The sequence below is a fragment of the Talpa europaea genome, assembly GCF_964194135.1.
Source record: "Talpa europaea genome assembly, chromosome: 16".
Taxonomy (NCBI): Eukaryota; Metazoa; Chordata; class Mammalia; order Eulipotyphla; family Talpidae; genus Talpa; species Talpa europaea.
Window position 1 is genome coordinate 41,333,804 of NC_140084.1, and position 13,582 is coordinate 41,347,385.

At 59.1% G+C, this 13,582-nt stretch overlaps 3 protein-coding genes across 4 annotated transcripts in view; 1 reads left to right on the top strand and 2 right to left on the bottom strand.

Annotated features, from left to right (window-relative positions):
* The window catches only part of CCER2 (coiled-coil glutamate rich protein 2), a gene marked incomplete at both ends in the record, with an annotated part of 1,364 nt that extends 1,202 nt beyond the window's left edge, over nt 1–162 (bottom strand). Inside the window, 1 exon segment of the mRNA XM_084256908.1 lies at nt 91–162. Within this exon segment, the coding sequence (XP_084113034.1) occupies nt 91–162 (72 nt within the window).
* Nucleotides 163–2,243: 2,081 nt separating this feature from the next.
* On the bottom strand, nt 2,244–9,436 carry SARS2 (seryl-tRNA synthetase 2, mitochondrial; the record flags this gene model as incomplete). Of its 2 annotated transcripts, XM_084256596.1 has the most annotated exons (16): nt 2,244–2,440; nt 2,515–2,580; nt 2,664–2,756; nt 2,856–2,949; nt 3,687–3,796; nt 3,878–3,965; nt 4,041–4,086; nt 4,386–4,494; nt 4,737–4,784; nt 5,452–5,557; nt 5,787–5,850; nt 6,351–6,405; nt 6,485–6,625; nt 7,168–7,197; nt 7,914–8,009; nt 9,173–9,436. In XM_084256596.1, the coding sequence occupies 16 exons, from the start codon at nt 9,434–9,436 to the stop codon at nt 2,303–2,305; spliced, it is 1,548 nt and encodes a 515-aa protein (XP_084112722.1). In that variant the 3' UTR covers nt 2,244–2,302. The 2 variants fall into 2 exon arrangements, with proteins under 2 accessions (XP_084112722.1, XP_084112721.1); XM_084256595.1 differs by lacking the exon at nt 7,168–7,197 and having other exon boundaries at nt 6,485–6,676.
* A 245-nt stretch (nt 9,437–9,681) lies between these two features.
* Nucleotides 9,682–12,274, top strand: MRPS12 (mitochondrial ribosomal protein S12). The gene is made up of 3 exons (XM_084256681.1): nt 9,682–9,686; nt 9,968–10,035; nt 11,706–12,274. Exons 2-3 carry the CDS (start codon nt 9,987–9,989, stop codon nt 12,074–12,076), a joined length of 420 nt encoding a protein of 139 aa, XP_084112807.1. The 5' UTR covers nt 9,682–9,686; nt 9,968–9,986; the 3' UTR covers nt 12,077–12,274.
* The last annotated feature ends 1,308 nt before the right edge of the window (nt 12,275–13,582 follow it).

Consider the following 13,582-nt stretch of genomic DNA (forward strand, 5'->3'; position numbering starts at 1 on the left):
CCCCTACAGTCTTTCCGCTGGGTCACCCAAGTCCCTGCTCTCGGGACCCACTCCAGGGGCCCCGTCCCCAGGTTTCTAGCACTCACCCGCGCCCAGCAGCAGTGCCAGCAGCGGGGGCAGCGGCAGCAGGAGCAGCACGGAGGTGGGGCCGCGGCGCTGCATGCTGGGGCTTCCTGACCTGGGTCCAGCGATGTGCGGGCCACGGAGGCAGCGCCTTATAACCCGCGCTGGGACCCCGCAGGGGTGGAAGTGACGTCAGCGCCAGCTTCTCCTGGCCCACGACTGGGCGACAGCTGCCAGGCGGCAACCTGTCTGAGACCCTCAATTATTCATGGGGACCCACACCCTGTGCCCGCACCCCTCCATCATCCAGCCCCCCCGAGCACCAGCACAGAGGAAGGGTGGGGGCTTCTCTGCCCAGAGAAACAGGACTTGCTGAGTTTAGTACAGTACTGGGAGGCAGGGCTGCATTCGAATCCAGCCGGCCATTTACAGATCGACCTCAGGCCGCTCCTTGGCCCCAGTTTCCTCGTCTGGAAAATGGGTCTCATAAACACACTCCTTCAGTGGGTGTAGCTGGCTCTGCCCGAGTCCCAGCTTGGCCACTACCAGCTCTTTCCTGGGACCATTGATTAACTAAACCTGTTTCCTCATTGAAGAGGCGAGGCTCTGTGGTGAGGACTAATTAACTCACCGTGTGTGCTGGGCCATGGGCAGTGCCCCGCGCTAACTGCTCCGCTGGAGCTGCTTCTGTCCCGCCATTTTGTTTGGCGTGCCGGGCCCTCTTCTAGACCCTGGGGCCACGGCCGTGAACAGCCCCGCAAACTTCCCTGCCCTTTCGGAGCGGTTACTTGTGAAGGGGAAGAGCGACAACACTCAAATCCACACAAGGTGGATGGGGTGCCCGGTGAGTCACGCCCCAGTGTGGGTGTAGAGACTGAGCGCTGGGGCTTTTTCTTCAGGCCGTGGTGGTCAGGGAAGTCCTCTCTGAGGAGGTGACATTTGGGCGAAGGCCTGAGTCATCAGGTGGCGGGGAAGAGCGGCCAGGGAGAGGACTAGCAAGTGCAGAGGCCTGGGAAAGGCTGTGTCAGAACCGCAAGGCACGTGGGGGCGGCCAGAGCACAGCGGGGGGCAGGTCCTCCAGAGCCTGGGGCCCACGGACACGGAGACACTGTCCTGAGTGAGATGGGTCATGGGAGGGCTCAGCAGGGCCCTGACCCGGGTGTCCACGGGGTCCCCGCGGCTCCGTGTGTGTTGGGGTGCAGGGAAGGGGATGTAGGGAGAAGGAAGAGGCTGTGGGACCTCTCCAAACAGAGGTAGCAGTGGACAGGCCCCGGGGCCAGGGACCTAGAAAGCGAGGTCAGGTCCGGAAATACTTTGAAGGGGGAGCTGCCAGGATTTGCTGACGGACCAGAGGTGGATGAGAGAGGTGTGAGAGGAGACGGGCTGTGGATGTGGCCTGTGCGCCAGCAGCCTGGGATGGGGGAGAGCGAGTTCTGGCTTCCCCGGGGCCATGCCACTTATCAGAACCCCACCTGGAGCTGGGGCCGGGCCAGTGCCAGATGTTATTCTGTCCCAGAGGCCCCCCAGTCACCCACCATGTGCTCTGGACATTTCCAGCCAGCCCTGTGCCCATAGACCGTTGGTGGATTTAGCGCCCGAGCAACTGCCTGGCAACCCGCCAGGGCACCTCCCTTGCTCACAGACCCCCAAAGGCCTTTGTTCTGACCATTTATTGGGGACTTCTGCTCAGCACCCAAGGGAGGGAGAAGGAAGGAGGGTTACAGGTCTCTCCTCCTCCCCCTCTCCATTTGTAGAACTTTTTTTTTTAAAGATTTATTTATTTATACAACAACTGGGGTACAGTCAGAGGCACGGGAGGGTGAGAGGATTCACCAGAGCCAGAGCGGGGAGCAGAACAGGCAGACGGAGGGGAGCAGCGGGCGAGACAGGAGAGGTCTGCTTCACCGTGTGGGATTCTCGCCCGCCGGCCGGGATGGAACCCGCGCTCAGAGGCCGCGGACGGCTTCACAGTGCGGCGCTCAACCTGCTGCGCCACTGGGGAGGCCCCTCCATCCATAGAACTTTCAATTCCCCAGACGTCCACTGCCCCGTGTAGGCGGGGGCTCCCCATGACAGTAGCGCTGCTGACTACACTGAGGAGGTGGGGAAGCAGGAGCCTGGGGCCTGCTGAGAACTGCTGGCATCAGGACGGGCTTGGGAACAGTCCCCAGGAGTCCAGGGTCCCGGAGCTCCAGGAGGGGCCGCCCGCTGTGTGGGCGGATGGAGATGCGTTCTCAGTTCAAGGCAGCTGGCCCGGGAGCCTGGGCTTCTGGGGCTGGTTGGGGCCAATGTACTGGAGCGGCACGTGGGTCGGCGCCGTGATCCGGTCAGTGCCCAGGTAGGGCTGGAGCGCAGGGGGCACCAGGACGGAGCCATCCTGGGGACAGAGCAGGTCTCAGGAGGCTGCCACTGCCCCCGTCCCCACCCACCACCTCTCCCGGTGCCCCTCACCTTTTGCTGGTTGCTCTCCAGGAGGGCGATGAGCAGACGAGGGACAGCACAGGCCGTGGCATTCACCTGGGAGAGACACATGCTTAGGCCCGGGCGCCGGCCGCTTGGGAGGGGTGGAGGGGCGGAGGTGGCGGGGCGCGCGGCCTCACCGTGTGGGCGAACTGCAGCTCCCCGGCCTCTGCCTGGAACATGATGTGCAGGCGGCGGCTCTGGAAGTCCGTGCAGTTGGAAGCACTGGTGACCTGGGGCGCGGGGTGGACAGGGGTAGGCAGTGGGGTGGACCGAGGGGATCAGCTGAGGGGGCAGACCCATCCCCCATCCCTACCGGGATCTGGTCTCACCTCGCCAAAGCGGCCGCGGCCAGGCATCCAGGCCTCGATGTCGAACTTGCGGTAGGCGGGAAGGCCCAGCTCCTGGGTGGGCATGTCCAGGACCCTGCGGCCATGGACAAAGACGCGGCGCAGGTCAGTGAGGGAGAGGGCAGGGCAGTGGGGATGGAGGCAGGCGAAGAGAGGAAACAGAGTGCATGGGAGCAGGAGTCGAAGTAGAGGGCAGAGGATGGAAAGAGGAGGCGCGCAGAGTGGCAGAGGGGTAGGCGGTGGCGATGGAGAATGTGCTTCGAGGAGGCAGGAAAGGGGCTGATGGGTGAGGAGGAAGGCTGTGTGGCTGAGCCTCCAGGTGGCCATTCTCACCTCCTATTAATAGCACCCCCAGTTTTTGTAATGGGTGGCCCAGAAAAAAGTCCCCATTTCTCAGCATCTCTTGAAAGCCCAGGGTGACTGATGGGGTGAGAGCGGGCACGGGGCTTGCAATACAGGGGTCAGCCATGCCCTTACAGCGAAGGGGGCGCCCTGCTCTGTCCCTCCCAGTGGATGTGCAAAGCCACCCTGGTCCATGCACCCTAAAGATGGGGAGCAACAAGAGGTAAGGGGCCTGGGTCTCAACACTGGCTCGCCCTGTGCCGCTGACACCGCTGTTATCACCCTCTACACCCATGGGGGCGTTATAGGCTGGCAGAGACCCTAGATCCAGCCGGAACAGGAAGATGGGGGCAGAGGGAGAAGAGGTGGTGAGGATTTTCAAGAAGTGGGGGTACCTAGTCAGTCCTTCCCCCCTTTGCTCCACCCCCTACATCAGCATCCCCCGCTTCCTGCCCCGAACACCGCTGCTACCGGAAGTGCAAGCCCAGCTCTGTCAAGATTTCCATCTGGAGGGCCAGGAATTCCTCCAGCAGCTGCGAGCTCTGCTCCAGTCCAGGGCCTGTCACCCCGAACATCTCCACCTGGGTCAGGGCAGGGGCACAGGAGTCAGGAAGCCCTGGCTAGTGGGGTGACTCCCCTGCCCCAGTCCTAGTAGTGCCCACCTTGGTGAAGTGGTGCACTCGATACAGCCCCCAGGGCTCCTTCCCCGTGTGCGTCTCCGCGCGGTAGCAGGTGCTGGCACAAACCATTCTGGGGGAGCAGGGAAGGCGAGGTCAGGGGGTGGCGAGGGAATGTCGCAGATGGGCATGGGGAGCGGGCGGTCACCTGATGGGCAGGTCCCTGAAGGCCACGGAGTGGTCCATGAAGTAGCCTGGGAGGAGGAGGGACGGGACAGAGTCAGCCGTGCAGGCGCAGGGAGGCTTTGAGAGAACCAGAAAAGGCGCCCGCTCTGGCAGGTGCAACCTCACGGCAGGGCGTGTGGCCGTCTTCCCTGTTTTGTTACACAGTCAACAACCTATGTAACTGTACAACACACACCGGCCCTGGGGCTCCTGATACCCCGGGAAGGCAGCTCCACCCCAGATGATCCTGGTTGCCCCCCACAACCCCTCCTGCCCTGAAGACACTGGAGGTGACCTCACACCACTTCTTGGCCCCAGGCATGCTCACCTGCAAGTCCCACCTCTGCTGTCCCGGCCAGGTTGAGGTCTTCAAAGCGGGAGGGGTCGATGTTGTAAATTTGGGATGGACTGGCATTTGGTGTCATCCCACAGCCTTCCTGGGGGTGGAGGCCAGGCCGCAGAGGTCAGGGGGCAGGCAACCTGGGCCGTCTCCATTTTGCAGGTGCCCCCCCCGCTCCTCCCTGGGAAGCATCTGGAATCGCCTGGCCTCCCTGTTTCGAGCTGACCCCCTCAACCAGGCCCCAGGAAGGTGGCAGGGGAGCTAGGCTGGCCTCCCACGGGGCCCAAGAACCGGGCCTGACACACCACAGGGCGTGGGCGGCACAGGGCCCTCACTCACAAACACGGCTCCCCGGAGAAGGTCTGGCACCGTCATGGGGGTGAATCCCTGTGAGGGGAGGGGTGAGGTGAGCAGGGCCAGGACCCCAGCAGACCCCAACTCGGGCCTCAAGAAGGAACAGGGTGCAGGGTCCAGCGACGCCCCCATCATGCCACAGTCCCTTGTACTTCAGGGGACACTGAGGAGGCTAGCGCAGGGTGTGCAATCACCCTGGCCATAGGGTCCTGGCCCCTGGGGCCCTTCTATGTGCTGATGTTGTGGTTTTCTCACTCAGTCCATCCCACGTGGGGCAGCTGGACATGTTCAGAAGGACAGATCTGGCCACATCTGTCCCCTGCTTATAGCCTCCTGTGGCTCCCTAGTGCCCTAGGGAAAGTCCGAGGCCCTCACCGCGGCCAGTGCCCCTCTAGTTTCAATGCAGCTGCAACCCCCAGCCAGGCAGGCAGGTGGGGATGGGCAGTGGTTACAGCACAGGCTCTAGGGCCAGCGCCACATACGAGCCAGACCCTGGGTCAATTACCCCGCCCCAGGACCTAATTTCCCCATCTTTAAAGTAGGGGTAACAATAGCACCTCCTCATTTAACGTGTCATTAATACACATAAAGCTCTGGAAACGGACTGGGGCAGAGGTCACCTCCCTCCTCCCTGCCTTGAACCCTCAGAATCAGCTTCAATGCCCCCACCTTCAGGCCGCCCTCCCCTCTTGGCGCATACCCGGCGGACGAGCTTGTTGAGTGTGAAGCTGACCAGGCCGTGCTGCAGGAGGGCCCCGGCCCCACGCAGGTAGTAGGAGCGGTGGCCCGACACGTGGGACAGGCGTCTGGAGACAGATGGGCAGACAGGCAAGTGCATGTGGGCCAAGAGGGGACTCCAGCACCCCGGGGGCAGAGGCCCAGCTGCCAGGCAGAAGCCGGGCATCAAACATTCATGCTGGGCGAGGCCCGGGTGGTTCCACATCCCACACAGAGCCCCAAGTGACAAGCCGGCTGCCAGCTGGTAGGGCGGGGAGGGCCTGGGCCGCGGGGGTGGGCGGGGGGAGGGGGACTCACTTCTGACGGATGATGTCGAGTTTCTCGGCGATTTCCAGGTGGCCCCGGGGTTGGAAGGAGAAAGCTGGATGTGAATGCAAAGCAACGGGGTGAGGGGGTGGGCAGGCCGGGGAGACGGGGAGCAGGAACAGAGAGGATTAGAAGCACAATGGGAAGGAAGGCAGGCCGACAGAGAAAGTCAGAGCTAGAAGAGACAGCGGGAGAGGAAGAAGGAGAAGAGAAGCAGCGACAGAGAGAGACAAAGAGAAAGAAGAAGATGGCGGCGGAGAGGGACCGGAAGGGGGAGCACGAAGGCCGAGGAGGATGGGCAGAAGAGAAAGGAACGCGGGGAAGGGAGGACGCCAGGAGGAAAAGTGCAGGGAGATGAGGGGGTCAGAGAGGTAGAAACAGAAGACAGAGAAAGCCCGTGAGGTGTAGGGGAGACAATGAGAACTGGGGACCTGCCCTGCAGACAAAATCCCCAAAGGGGCAGGAAGATGGAGCCACCTATGGCAGTGCCAGGAGTTCTAAGGGGTGCAATTCCCAGCCCCAACCTGGAGACCCCTGGCCTGGGGGGTGGCCCACCTGGTTTGTCTCCGACCACATGGAGCACACGGGCCTGACTCTCATCCCCGACGGGCTGCAGGGAGACAGCAGGAGTCAGGGGAAGGTGGCCCTGGGTAGGACCTGGCCTCCCCGCTGCCTGGCATGACGCTTACCACATCTGGGTGGGTCTGGTTGGGCAGCCTCAGGGCCCGCAGGTAGAACTGCTCCTCAAGCTGGGCCTTCTTGGGGTACAGGAGCATGAGCTGCTTTCGGATCTCCCGGCCGTGTGCCCGTAGATTCTGATACCTGGGGTCCTGGGGGCAGGGCAATCGGGTCAGCCTAGGAGAGGGTGGGCAGTCCCTCAACTAGTGTGACCTTGACCCTTGCTTGCAGAACTGCTGTGGTGGACATTTGTTGCCTGTTTTGGCCCAACAACCTGAATTTCCTTTTGAGAACCTCCCCTCGCCACCACGTGGCACACGCACAGGAACATCACTCAGGTTGCCTACATTCCATTGCCTTGATAGGCCTAAAGGCCAGCACATGACCCAGTCCCAGCACCATGGCTAGAGCTGTCAGGGAAGTAGGCCTCTTTGTACCCGACCCTGCCTCTCCCCTCTCCAAGGGGAGAAAGCTGATCTAGAAAATAAAGGAAGCAGAACCATATCTGGAGCCAGGACCTAGATCCAGCTGTACCCGAAGCCAGCATTTTAGTTTCATGAATCATAGTGCCTGGTTTTCTCCCTCACCCTGTTTGAGTTAGATTTTCTACCACAAATAGGGGAGGATTCATGACGGATATCTTCTCCACACTGCCCACTCCCAGTGGGGACAGGACATCAACTCCCTGTAGTACCTGCTGCACTTGTTTGTTGTCTTGGTTTACCTGGTAGAAGAGAGACAGAGAAAGTGATTAGGTAGATTCAATGGGGAGGAGATGGGGGAGAGGCAAAAAAGAGGCGTGAAAGTTCAAACAGGACCAGGGCATCTGAACTCCATGCTCAGCCAGTGCCTGTGATATTTTTGAAGCCCTTGGTGACAGATGCTGTTGGCTGTGTAGCTCAAGACCATTTGCCATCCTCCCTCCTTCTCCAGACCCCTGACTGCTCCCAACACAGTCTGTGATCAGAGAATGTGGGCCCAGAGGACCGGCCCCTTCAATAGCTGAGCCCCCTGAAGTAGCTGCAGTCCTTTTGCTGATGCCTGGTGTGGGTATGGGGTACCTGGGCATGAGACCTGAGGGGACTTTGCTGGATGCTTCAGGAAGGGTCTTCGGTCTCTGGCAACAGGTGCTCAAGCACCAGTTGTGCTTGAGCAGAAGTAATTTTCTGCCTCTGGTGGCTGAGTCACACAAGATGCTGTGCTACAGTAGCCAGCTTGGAGCTGTGAGAGGGGAAACTGAGGTCAAATCAGTCTAGTGAAGTGATGTTGCAGAGGGAGGAAAGAACTTGAGCTGGCAATGTTGGGGAGCACCGCTAATTCATCCAGCCCAGGGAAGCCTGAACCTGGATGACTTGTAACGTGAGGTGGTAAATGCCTGGTTACCTGCAGCCGAGAGCATCTTGGCTGCTACCCCTCACCCAGTCAGAACCCCAGGCTCACCAGCAGGGCCTGCACAGCCTCGGCCACAGCCCCCTTCTCCTCCTCCAGGCTTTGGATCTGCTCCCGCAGCTGTCTCAGCTCCTGCCAGGTGGAGATCTGGGGGTGGACACAGGAAGAAGGGGGTTAAATGGCCACTGTCCCCTGCAAACTGGCGCCTCCTCTAGTGAGTACCTGGACCTGCAGTGGGGTGAGGCAAAGACCCCTCACTGTCCCTGGTATGACTGTTCTCCCCTCTTTCCCTTCAGTTCTAGAACTCCCTGTGTGTAGCTGGGCACACAATTGCCCAAAAGGCAGACTGCTTCCCTGTCCTGTTATCACTCCCAGGTGCCCAGACCAGTGGTTATGAGGGCAAGTGAGTGCGACTCTTGGGCCCCCTCCTTCCCGATAAGCCTTCAAAAGGGCTGTCTTTCCTGATCCTTGGCCTGGATGTGGATCCTGAGGAAAGCTGAAGAGGCCATTATCCTATGGATGCAGAGGGAGAAGATGGAAGGGCCTTGATGCCAAGGGGTGACACGGAGCTGAATCTTAAGTGTCTCTTCTGATAAAACGAGGTTGCTGTGAAACTTACATGTATATGTACGAAACTTGATATGTATAAAGTACTAAGAACAGGACAGTAGTAGGGTCCAAGAGGGAGCTGGGAGGTTTTGGGGTCCCCACGAGCATCAGCATCCCAGCTGATGACTTCGGTTGTAGTTCCCCAGGATGTAGGGTTATATACGTGCGAGCTATTATTAATAGCTATATTATTAATATAGTTATGTATAACTATAATAATTATTATTCACTGATTGATTCTTAACACCTGGGGCATAGCAGGTGGTCCAAAATACTTGTTCAGTAGAACCATTCCTTCATGAACGAGCCCTCTTTTATCTGCCAGCTACTGTGGGGTCGGTGAAGGAGTCCACCTCTCCAATTCACATCCCTGCCCCCCCATATTCCTTTGTGGCCTTAGGGTAAGGCTGGCATGAGGTCAGAGCACAGAGGAACTGGTACCATAGTAAGTTCCCAGGGCAGACCAGTTTCCCGGGACGCTTTACGGAACAGGTGCACAAGGCGTGTCTTAGAGAGTAGGACCCTGGCATTCAGAGGGCAACTGGCACATGACTGTCAAGCACAACACGGGTTAAGCGCAGGTAGGAACTAAAATTCACGGGTAAGCCTGTTCCCTGCTGGAGAGGACCTCACAAGACCGCGGGTCCGTAAGGACAACAGCCAATCGGCAAAGCGCCCCAGCCCCGCGCAATCGCACTCACGATCGCGGGCAGGTCGTCCGGCCGCAGCTCCCCCTTGCGGAGCTCCAGGGCGCGGGCCGCCTCTTCGGGGCATGCGCACAGCGGCTCCATGTCCAGGTGAGGGAGCGCGCTGTAGCCCTCGCGCGCGTGCTCGTACAGAAGGTTCCGGTCTTGTCTCTCCGTAACGAAATCCCTCCTGTGGCTCTGGTTGCAGACGCAACTTCTGGGCCGGAGCCCCCGACCAGCCGCTAAAGGCCACAAACGTCGTGCTATGGACGCAGCCATCTTGGATAGGGGACGTGGAGTCACGCACTCTTTGTCCCACCCTCTTTGCGTTTAGACCAATTGCAGAGCTGTGGTCCCGTAAGTCCCGCCCGTGTCGAGATTGATACTGTCGTTGTCCAATCGTCGTCTGGGCCCCGCCCCTTCAGCTTACGCGGGAGGCAGACCCAGCCAATCCCTGCCGAGATAACCCCCGGAAGGGACTGGAGGCGGTCTTCAGCGTGTCTGTGGACCCTGTTAAGGTTGGAGCGAGGTCAGTGGAGTCCTGGGCTCCTCGCCTGTTGGCTCCTCAGTTTCCCCTTTACTCCTCTACGCGGGCGGGCGGGCGGGCGGGCGGGCAGGTGCCCGAGAACCTATTCAGAGCGAGCTAAATGTATGGAGGGACTTTCTGTTGGCAGCAGTGTGGTTAGACCTTCAGAGGAAATTCCTTAGATTTATCCAGAAGCCGCCGACGGCGGGACGGGGAGAATTTGCACCTTCGTTCGAGAACGACCACTTTCCCTCCCTTTCTGAGTCTCTTATCCCCTTACACAGGGACGCTGCAGGCGGCGGGATGTCCTGGTCCGGCCTTCTGCGTGGCCTCAAGACGTCCCTAAGTTATGGTGAGTGGGGTGCTTGGGCTGCAGAGACGGGGCTGGATGAGGATTACCCCTCTGGGGCTTGTGAGCTGCTGCCGCCTCCCCGAGAGAGCCGGGGTTTTAAGTCAGCTGGCACTGCAAGGGCAAGATGGGAAAAGCAGTTGCATCGAGGCTACTCTGGAATTTGACCTAAGGGTTGTTTTTTCCGGTGTATGCTTATTTTAAATCCCAGCGTGGATGAGACACCCAGGCAAAGCGTTGTAGTCATTCAGTATTTTTCAAGAGCCTAGAGTGTACCAGGCAGAACTTGGTCCTTCGGCAGACATCAGATGCTTCTCATGGGCCGTGATTGTTGTGTTTATTCACTTACTCAGTCTGCAAAGCTTTATTCAGCACCATCCGTCAGCTGTTGATTAAGTATCACAGGGCTGGGCAAAATAGCCTGCCCTCACCCCCCTCCCGGCCTGGGCCACCTGAGTTGGTTGACATTGGGAGCCCACACTGTGCTGAGGAGGGAGATGTGGTTATGAGGACTCAAGGCACAGGGAAGCGAGGAGTCTCGTTCAATGGCGTATCACTAGGAAGAGATTTCTAAGAAGGTCTCCGCCCCTTTGAGGATTCTGCTGTAATGTGAGACATGCAATGGACAGTAAGGCCAAGACCAGGTATGGAGGGGAGTGTGAAAAGTCATCCTCGCTAAGTGACGGAGGATGGACCTCAGCCCTGGACTGGAAGCTCTAAGAGGGCATAGCCCAAGGCTCTCTCAGTCCTTCCTGAGTCTCTATTGTGGAGGCCAAGTCATCCTGGGTGCATGGCAAAGAATCCAGTTACCTTTGCTCCTTCTTACATCCCACATCCTATGAGTAAATCCTGTTGATCTGCCTTGGAAAGAGACAATTGACACTTGAACTTCATGGGCATTATGTAAGCTGCTCCCCTACCTCCTTCTCCCCCTCCCCCAGTTGAAAGTCTGTACACCTTACAGTTGCCCCTGTGTATTTGAAGGTCCTACTTCCGGGGATTTAGCCAGCTGACTTCTGAGGTTGGCTGAACACACAGATATAGATGGCGCAGGTAGACAAGTGCCTAAGTGGGCCCACAGCTCACACTCCTGGTGTTCAAGGTTCAGTCCCTCCACCCTGCCTGCCCACCCGCCTTTCTCTTACTGCACCGCAGCCACACTGGGCTCCTTTCTGTTGGTGTGTTTGCAGACTGGTGTGAGGGAGGGGGCGAGGGGGGAGATGAGGTCACGCAAGGAACGGGAGCAGATTGTGTGGGTGCAGTGAGCACTTCGGTGTTGACTCTGAGTGAGGTGGCACCACTGGGGTCAGGAGAGGGATGGACTCTGATGTGGGTTTCCACAGGGCCCCTCTGGCTGTCTTTGCAGATGTGGGAGGCGGAGGATGGGATACTGGGGGGAGAGTCGGTGAGGATGGACAGACCTGTCGGATGCTACGAAGGAAGAAGAAAGAGGTGGATTGTGACCAATTTTGAAGGTTCCGCTGGCGAATCTGCTCATGATGTTGGAAGTGGGTGTGACAGAAGGACACATCCTGGAACACCCCACAGAGTGGCTTTGTGGTGGGGGGGGCATGAGTTGACGCAGGCACTGTGCACTTGACAGAGCTTGAGCCTCCTTGTTTTGATCACTGTATTTAAATGGCATTAATCCGGCCTCCCGGCTGTCTTTGCAGGCCTAGCCCTCGCCCCCCGGCCCTGGGCCACCCGTGCCATGGCCACCCTGAACCAGATGCACCGCCGGGGGCCTGCAAAGTGGGCGCCGGCTCGGCCAGGCCCTACAGAAGGCCGGCCGCAGCTGAAGGGCGTGGTTCTGCGCACCTTCATCCGCAAGCCCAAAAAGCCCAACTCGGCCAACCGCAAGTGCTGCCGCGTGCGGCTTAGCACAGGCTACGAAGCCGTCTGCTTCATCCCCGGGGAGGGCCACAGCCTGCAGGAGCACCACGTCGTGCTGGTGCAGGGTGGCCGCACCCAGGACCTGCCAGGCGTCAAGCTCACTGTCGTGCGAGGAAAGTACGACTGTGGCCACGTGCAGAAGAAGAAGTGACCGTGGGACAGGCGGGCGGGGCTTGTAGGAACAGAACCTGCCTCCCTGGGCTCCTGCGGTGTCCTTGGAAAGCAAGTCCAGCTCTGGCGGCGGCCACTCCTGGGATCAAATCCTGGCTCTGCCTCCTCCATCGGGACTGGCCTGTCAGGGCCCGGATGTGTTGTCGTGGGGTACACTTCTGCCTGGACAAGACACTGTACTGCCTGCCCTCTGCTGGGAAGGGGTTGCAATAAACACGTTCTCCAGGTGGTCATGTGGACCCCTAGCGCTGTGGGCCCTCACGGTGGCCCTTGCCACTGGCATCCCTGTTGGGCCTTTGTTTCCTACACCAAAAATAGCTCCACTTGTAGTAACTCCTCTGTCATGTTGACACAGGCTGTATAGGCCTCACCTCACGTGCAAGGGGCTATTGTGTTAAAGGTGGGAGTCAGGAGGCCTGGCAAGCTTCCTCCTGAAAATAGCAGTTGCTGTAATGTTGGTGACAAAGGAATGTTGAAAGGATTGAATGGGGTGGCCATCCCCGCATGGGAGCCCTCTGCCTTTGCTGTTCTCAGACTCCCACACCTTTCAATGCCTGCCTCCTCCCTGATTGTTCCGTGACATGGGGTTTATTTGTTCCTCCTGCTGGGCCTGTTTCCTCCTTTGGAAAATGGAACCAAGAGTAAAACTGGCCTCACCTGATCATGTACTCGGCCCCTGGGAGCTGGGAGCTGTGCTGATAGGTCTGGGCCTGGAGCCCCACTTGGGTCCTGCCTCCCCTGCTTCCTGGCCTAGTTGCCTCAGGCAGGCTGTTTTCAGCCTTGAGTCTGTTCCTCCCTGGACTGAACGGTGGAGGTCACATGCATGTCCCAGAGCTGTTGGGAGAACTGTAGAGAACCCAATGAGCACTTTCAGCAACTTCCTGGTTCTCTGAGCCCCGGGCTTAGCATACCCCCTAAAGTTCTCGCTTTTGGAAACATTCCACTAGGCCTTTCAGGATCAGAGCCTGCTGCAGGCAAGTAAATGGATCAGATGAAAACCCCCATCACCACATGTTTAGCACCAATTTTATTGTGCCAGTTTGGTTGCTGTGCCCAGCTGGGGAGGTAGCTGGGCCCCTGGGGTCAGAACAGGAGAGCTTTCCTTCCCAGCAGGCCTTGCTCCTGGAGCCCCTGTGCATGTGGACTTGAGTGTGGAGGAGGTAATGGCCAGCAGGAGGCGAGCTGCCCCATGGGCGGAGCAGGAGGTAGCCATGGGGGACTGTGTAAGGGGTCGGTGGATACTTGGCCTCATGAAATTGGAAAGAAACAGTCTGGGCCAAAGGGAAGGTGTTGGTGGGGGCTGCATGGGCCTCACAGCTGAACCCCAGAGACTCCAGAAATGCAGAAAGAGCTTCCTTCGATGTCTCCAGTTGCCCCTCCAGGACAGCTGGTCAGGGCCGCCTCTGCTTCCTGCCAGCAGCCTGTTATCTAGGGGTGGCAGGTAAGAGCCACGGCCAGGTTGTTGGCAGCTTTCTCTTCGCTTACA

What these genes read in the sequence shown, in the direction of transcription:
- MRPS12 (XM_084256681.1), top strand. Translation starts at nt 9,987, where the DNA reads ATGTCCTGGTCCGGCCTTCTGCGTGGCCTCAAGACGTCCCTAAGTTAT. An exon ending in CAAGACGTCCCTAAGTTATG is followed by an intron (nt 10,036 to 11,705) that starts GTGAGTGGGGTG and finishes CTGTCTTTGCAG; the next exon opens with GCCTAGCCCTCGCCCCCCGG.